Here is a 7816-nt window from a genome sequence, read left to right as displayed (position 1 = left end):
GTTTGGTGGTTGTTGAAGTTTTGTGAGGTTTAACCTGAGATTCTGGCGTTTCGGGCAAAATAAATTTATATTAAAAAATCAATTCAGGATTTTAATGAATCGATATCATGTTATCCAAGCTAGAATCGATTTTAATCGATAAATCGATTATCAAAACCCAGCCCTAGAAGAAACCTCCGGCAGAACCAGGCTCAGGGAGGGGCGGGGCCATCTGCTGTGATTGGTTGGGGTGAGAGAAGGAAGACAGGATAAAAACATGCTGTGGAAGAGAGACAGAGGTTAATAACAAGTATGATTCAATGCAGAGAGGTCTGTTAACACATAGTGAGTGAGAAAGGAGACTGGAAAGGAAAAACTCAATGCATCATGGGAATCCCCGGCAACCTACGTCTATTGCAGCATAACTAAGGGAGGATTCAGGGTCACCTGGTCCAGCCAGTTTGCCAGTTCCATAATCTTAATTATGCAAATTCTCATGACCATTGATCAACAACCACTGACCAAAACCCACTGACCTCCCAGCCCATTGTTCCTCCAGTGGGCTGGTTTCAGTCATTATGCAAATGTCCTGTTTATAAGATTGGAGAAACCTGCTGAGACTGAAGACGTCACTTGGATGATGATGAAACGTTTCTCCCACAAAACGCTACGTCCAGGTGAACAGAATCAACTTTTGGAGATTTACTTACCTGGATGATTGAGCATGCAATCAAGACGGATGTAAATTGAATGGTACTTTCAGTATTGTTTCTACTCAGTGTGAGCAGTCAAAGCAGTTTCTTTCTAATTCACACACACATTCATACAGTGCTTCTACTTAACTTTCATTTACTCGCACAGATACCATCCATCCTTCTATCTTCTTGCACTTATCCAATTCAGGGTTGCTGGGGGGGTGGTGTCGACCCCAGCTGCCATCAAGCGAGAGATGGGCTACAACCTGGACACCAGCAAGCTCACGTTTTTCAATGAGTCAGGAAATACACATTTTTCCCTAACACTAAAACTAAGAAAATCCTAAATGGTCAAAAGTGACGTGGCAAACTGAATTTCTGGTTTGGTCATCCTCAAGGACAGACAACGAAAAACATAAACAGCAGCAGATGTCATGGTCCTGACTTTGGTGACCCAGTGTTGTTGATTATTAATATTCTTTGATTGGGTTTGTTTCTGGTTATATCTTTTGGTGTTTTCGAGTTCTTTGCTTTTGCCTCTAAGTCTTCCCTGTGTTACACGTCCCTTGTTTAGTTTCTTGTCTAGCGTCTCCTGTGTCTCCCCACTCAGTCATGTCCCCATGTCGCAGTTTGTTAATCTTGTCTCTGTGCTCCATCTTTGCTCTGTCTGTACTGTCAGCCAAGTCTCCTTGTTTGTTAATGTTTTCAGTTTTGCTTCCTTTCCGTCTCGTTAAGTCAGATTTGTCCCAGCTGTGTTTCCCATTCCCTCGTTACTCCCTGGTGTATTTAAGCCCGGTGTTTTCCTCCGTCATTGTCACGTCATACCCTCTCAGTGCTCCTGGTTCCTATTGTTGCTTCTCGTCAGTTCCTTGTTTCTAACTTATTTGTTTCTCGTTTTCTAGTTTCTAGTTATTGTTTTGTTCCTTGTATTTAGTGTTTGAGTTCATACAAGCCAATAAAAGCTGCCTCCTTTAGTTCATCCCTCCGTGTCCTGAGTCCTGCATTTGGGTCCTACATCCTGCCTGCCACAAAGTGTCACATGACAACAGGAAAGTGAGAACAGAGAACTGATAAGCTGTTTCTGATTACTTCCAGTTCACACTGAGCCATGGACTCTAATTCTGGTGGTAGAATGGAGTTGGCAGCACTCGGCCGGCCTTTTGGCCTGGGGATGCTGTACGACTGCCGCAGCGATGAACTTGTCCCTGGTAAGATTTCATCTTTAAAGTTCTTTACATGTTCTTTACGTCTTTACATGTCACAAGCAAAGTTTCATTGTTTTTTTGTTGTTGTTGTTGCTTTGTTTAATAGTAATCCGTTTAGGAAGCATGGTGGCACAGTGGTTAGCACTGTTACCTCACAGCAAGAAGGTCCTGAGTTTGAATCTATGAGGGCAGGTTAACTGATTATTCTAAGTTGCCCATAGGTGTGACTGGTTGTCTGTCTCTCTGTGTTAGTCCTGCCCAGACTGGCGACCTTTCCAGGGTGAACCCCACCTCTTACCCTGGGATAGGCATTTATAGTTGCAAGAAAAAAGTGAATTCTTTTCAGTTAACACCATTTCTGTATTGTTTCTACTTGAAATGTTGTCTAGTCTTTGTCTTAGTTCCAGTGATATTTTATTCAGATTTCTTCTGTCTATAAACCAAACAGACGAGAAACAGAGAGCACGTTTCTGCCATATTGGCTGCTCTTCATTGGTTAAATTCCCCACACATACAAGGGCTTGAACAATCAGGCCCTGTAGTATCTTAAAGACCACTTAGTACCGTATCACCTCAATAGAGCACTTTACTCTCACACTACTCATGCTTCCAGGATATTTGAAAGTAGAACATGATCGTGGCCTCCAGCTCGCACCGGAGCAGTTCACAGCTGAGTGTGAAGCAGCGGGAATGAGAATTAAATCCAAGTCTGAGGCCTCAGCTGGAAAATAGTGGAGTGCCCACTCTGGGTTAGGGATGAGCTGCTTCCCCAAGTGGAGGAGTGTAAGTGTCTTCTGAACGAGGGAAGAAGGAGACTGACAGATGGACTGGGGCTGTAATGATACAGATACTGCACGGATCACCTCCTGTCACAGTGAAGACAGAGCTGAGCGTAACACAGAATTCTGTTTTTTCAGTTCTGTTTACCATTTAGTAACCACAGAAATACTCGTTGGAGATCTGGCTTTTGAACAGGGAACTATAGGGGGGACAAAGGGGAGGTCAATCAGGAGAGTTTGGGGGGAAAGGCTTCATCCACAGGAAGCTTTGCTCTGCTTCACTGGAACACCTGACTGAGTAGCTTTTAATGAAATCCTTAGCAAACAGGTTTACCTCCATTTCCCTGTGAGCAAATTTAATATATTCAGTGATGATATAGATTACTGGCTGCCAGTTCACTTCAAATGTAATAACTCCATACTGCTTGCACACAATAAATGATCTCAGATTGTCTACACCATTTACAAAGACGAGGAAATCCCATGATTTTAGTTTAATCACATTGTTTCTCTAGGAGAAGATCACACTGCATTTCATGAATAATTACCACTAATTACAAAAAAAATACATTAATTTCAATCCAACACGTGAGGCCTTCACATTAAATTTACTTTCTGAATGAATCGATGAGTTCAACTAGATTTTTGTGTCTTTTTTTTTTTTTTTTTTTGCAGGAATCACATTGTGGGATCGTGATGCCCTGATGGAAGACAGAGGAGACAGGCCTCAGATATACAGTGATTTTGAAATGGTTTCATCTGAATCAATTCAGGAGAAATCCTCAGCTCTAAACGTTAGTGCGTCACTAAAGGCCAGTTTCCTGGGTGGACTTATTGAGGTTAGTGGATCTGCCAAATATCTGAAAGATACTAAATCTTCCAGAAATCAGGCCAGAGTAACACTGAAGTACAAGGCAACCACAAAGATCCAGGAGCTGTCCATGAATCATCTTGGAAGAGGAAACGTGAAGCATCCATATGTTTTTGATCAAGGCTTAGCAACACATGTAGTCACAGCTATTCTTTATGGAGCACAAGCTTTCTTTGTGTTTGACCGTGAAGTTTCTGAACACGAAGATCATCAAGAAATACAGGGCAGCTTGAAGATGATGATCAATAAGATTCCCTTAATTTCTATAGAAGGTGAAGGCTCTCTGTCACTGACTCAAGAGGACAAACAAAAAGCTGATAAATTATCTTGTAAATTTTATGGAGACTTTCGCCTCCCAAAAACTCCAACAAACTTTCAAGATGCCATACAGGCCTGCCAAGGTCTGTCAGGATTACTGGGACCCAATGGAGAAAATACTGTACCGGTGAAGGTCTGGCTGCTGCCACTGACAGTTTTAGATTCTTCTGCTGCTAAACTCGTCCGTCAGATCAGTACAGGATTAGTTCAAGAAGCACAGAGTGCACTGGAGGACTTCAGTGAGCTGGAAATGAGGTACAATGATGTACTGGGAACCAGCACTGCAAAGGAGTTCCCACAGATTGATAAAAAGCTTAAAAGTTTTAAAGAAATGTGCTCTGAGTTCAAGCTGGATTTCCAAAAATCTTTGGCCAAGAAACTTCCATCAATCCGAGGAGGAGGAGAAGAGGAAGCTGAGCTTGCAGAGATCCTGAAGAAGAGACATTCTTCACCTTTCAGCAGCAAAAACCTGAACGAGTGGATGGACTGTAAAGAGAGAGAAGTTGACACTTTAATGTCTTTTACCAGCAGGATGAAAAACACCAAAATCACCTCGTCTCAAAATGATCTGTACAAGGAAAGTCTGAGTGCAGAGCATGTTGTGTGTTTTGTTTTCACCTCTCTGGGAAAGGATGAACCGTACCTCTCAGCTTTATCAAGATACTTAAAAGGAAAAACCAACCCAGACCTTCAAGATCCTCACACTCATGATGTAGAGAAGGAACAATGGTACGCCTCAAAAGAAGTAACGGCTGAAATGAGGAGGAAAGCAAAACTCTTCAGTGATTTTGCAGAGGCCAACGAGGAGAACAAGAACATGAAGTTCCTGACAGTGGGGTTAACTAATGAGACCCAGGAAGGTTCCAGCATCTACCTTTATGAAGGTGGATTTGCTGTCAGTGAGAACTTTGAGCCTCCTTCAAAGCCTGAAACTGTGACTGTAGCTGACATAAACCACAACAGTGTGACACTGAAGATTTCTCCACCCAGATTTGGAGCAGAGAACATCACCTCCTACTCTGTTGAGTACTGTGTCAGTGGAGAGGATGGATGGCAGCAGAAGACAGAAGCAAAGGCTGAAGAAGTCACAGTGAGAGATCTGAAGCCAAACACAGAGTATGTGTTCAGATGCAGAGCAGTGACCTCAGCAGGTGTCGGGCCGGATAATCAAGTTTCTATTAAAACTTTACCCTGCAGCCCTCCTGGAAAACCTCGACTTGAACCAAATTTAACTGAGATATCAGTGAGCTGGGAGAAACCTGCTGAGCTCGGAGAGGATGTGCAGATATTGAGCTACATTGTGGAGTATTCAAAAACAGATGATAATGAGGAAGCTCTGCAGTGGAACCAAAAAGAGTCAGCAGGTGAAAAGGTGATCCTGTCAGGTCTTCAGACAGATACAGAATATGCAGTCAGGGTCAGATGTGATTGTGGTTCAGCTGGAAGAAGCAAAGAAAGCATCACTGTTAAAGTCTGCACAACATTTAAACGCCTCGCAGAACTTCTCAAAGATAAAAAGGAAACGATCAAATCTGATTCCTCCTCAGTTTACAAACTGTCTCTGACAGAAGAACACATGAACATAGATGGATGCAGGAAGTTTAACTTTGGAGAAGAAAGCACGAGGCAGAGTCGTACAATAATGCTTTTTGGAGCGACTGGATCAGGAAAGTCCACTCTGATCGATGGGATGATCAACTACATTGTTGGTGTCGAGTGGGAGGACAGTTTCAGGTTTAAATTCATTAATGAGGATCAGTCAACATCACGAGCTCACAGTCAGACCTCTGAAGTCACTGTTTACAAAATCAACCACCAGGATGGATTTCAAATCCCGTTCTCTCTGACCATTATTGACACTCCAGGCTTTGGAGGTACAAGAAGCATAGAAAGAGACAGAGAGATCACAGAGCAGATACGTAATCTCTTCTCTGCTCAGCACGGTGTCACTGAAATCAATGCTGTGTGTTTTGTAGCTCAGGCTGCTCAAGTGAGATCCACAACACAGAAATATGTGTTTGATTCAGTGCTCTCAATCTTTGGCAAAGATGTGGCAGAAAACATCAGGATCCTGGTGACATTTGCAGACGGTCAGCGACCTCCAGTTCTAGATGCAGTGAGCGCTTCAGGTGTCCCATTACCTACAGCTGATGATGGGCTGCCTGTTCACTTCACATTTAATAATTCAGCCTTGTTTGCACACAACAGATCATCTCAGAATGACGACACTGTTTACGAAGATGAAGAAGAGGACAACTTTGGTCAGATGTTTTGGGAAATGAGCACAAACAACATGAAGAGTTTTTTTGATTCTGTAGAAGTCACACAAGCAAAAAGCTTGAAACAGACCAACGAGGTCCTCAATCAAAGAAGCCAGCATGAAATAGTAGGACAAGCTTGGTGGAAATTAAGCAGACTGCGGTCAGTCGGGCTTCGGGAGCTAAAAGAGACGACTAAGAAACTAAGAGAGTTTGAGGCGCAGATCAACAAAAATGAGAACGCCGAGTTTGAAGTTACAGTCATGAACCCTAAGCAGGAGGATGCTGGTAATTTCAGTACCAACTGTAAGAAGTGTGAGTTTACATGTCATTATCCCTGTCCTGTGAAAAAGGATGCAGCTGAAAATTGCTGTGCTGCAATGGATTCAAATGGATGCTGCACTGTGTGCCCAAGCAAATGTTCGTGGGAAGAGCATGTCAACGAGAAGAAAAAATGGGAGTATAGAGAGGATACACGGAAACAATCAGTCAGAGAGCTGAAAGAAAGCATCGGTGTCACCGATGATAAGATGACTGCTGAGGCTCTGGTTAAAAAACTGGAAAGTGTATTTTCTGATAAACTGCCTGATGTGACGGAATTGGCGAAAATGTCGTGTAAGTGTGAGGACACGCTTAAACAGATAGCACTGAAGCCAGATCCTCTGTCCACCTCAGAATACATCGACATGCTGATCGAGGAAGAGAAATCAGAGGCCAGCCCAGGCTGGGAGAAACGAGTGCGGCACCTGCAGGGGCTGGGAGCTAAAATACCACAAACATGTGCAATACTGTGATTGGTCAGAAAAACAAAAAACAAAAGAAATCAAATGTGTGCAAGTCTAATTGTTCACGTGATTGAGAACAACAAGAATAACGCCAAGTAATTCTGATGCACTCATAAATATTTACTGCATGGACATAAATGACTAAATGAAGCAGTAATACTGGTATTAGTGGAGCTGTTGATCATATTAATTTACATAAAAGATCACAAATTCTCAAGTTGTTTTCTTTTTACCTAATTAATGTTCAGAAGATAAGACAAACTGACTGATTGGAGACTTATTTAACAAAATCATGCTGCACCTCTGTGCCTCAGATTAATCATGATTGTAATTTGTTCATCTGAACAAAATCAACTTGAGCGTGGATCAGGATTTTACGATTGTATGAAATCTGATCATTTAATGTTCAAGTAGAAATTATTTTCATTTTAAGACTTTCACTCCAATTATTCTTTCTTACCTGTTAATGATCATTTTTAAACTTGACTGCAATGAGAATTAATAACCAATAAATAAATTGCATTATCCTAAAGTGTTATCGTCTGTTTTTGCCTCTAACTGTGAACGTCATTATAAATTGTTGTGGTAGAAACAGAGGTGGGAGGGTTGTTGTTCGATGTGAAGAAACTGTCTCATTGAAGACCTTTTTTACACTCTTTCTTTTTTAAATATTTTTTGGCCTTTTTCAGCTTTATTTCATAGACACAGTGAAGAGACGATAGGAAAGCGGCGGCAGAGAGAGAGGGGGGCAGACATGCGGCAAAGGGCCCCAGGTCGGACTTGAACCCGGGCTGGCTGCTCTCAGCCGTATGGCATGTGGTCGCCTGAGTTAAACTGGCGCCCTTTTCACACTCTCATAGACATACGTGCCAACCCTCGCGATTTTTCCAGGAGAATCCCGAATTTCAATGCCCCTCCCGAAAATC

The 7816-nt window shown here is 42.4% G+C and overlaps 1 protein-coding gene across 1 annotated transcript; it reads left to right on the top strand.

The window, feature by feature from the left end:
• Positions 1 to 1806: 1806 nt before the first annotated feature.
• On the top strand, positions 1807 to 6899 carry LOC102194809 (uncharacterized). Its single transcript, XM_005751363.1, has 2 exons — positions 1807 to 1882; positions 3334 to 6899. Exons 1-2 carry the CDS (start codon positions 1807 to 1809, stop codon positions 6897 to 6899), a joined length of 3642 nt encoding a protein of 1213 aa, XP_005751420.1.
• Positions 6900 to 7816: the final 917 nt, after the last annotated feature.

The sequence above is a fragment of the Pundamilia nyererei genome, unplaced genomic scaffold, assembly GCF_000239375.1.
Source record: "Pundamilia nyererei isolate P.nyererei 1_Seehausen unplaced genomic scaffold, PunNye1.0 scaffold00307, whole genome shotgun sequence".
In the NCBI taxonomy this organism is placed as follows: domain Eukaryota; kingdom Metazoa; phylum Chordata; class Actinopteri; order Cichliformes; family Cichlidae; genus Pundamilia; species Pundamilia nyererei.
Note: the sequence above shows the minus strand (reverse complement) of the source record. Positions and strands in the feature narration are given on the sequence as shown.

What these genes read in the sequence shown, in the direction of transcription:
- LOC102194809 (XM_005751363.1), top strand. Translation starts at nt 1,807, where the DNA reads ATGGAGTTGGCAGCACTCGGCCGGCCTTTTGGCCTGGGGATGCTGTAC. An exon ending in CAGCGATGAACTTGTCCCTG is followed by an intron (nt 1,883 to 3,333) that starts GTAAGATTTCAT and finishes TTTTTTTTGCAG; the next exon opens with GAATCACATTGTGGGATCGT.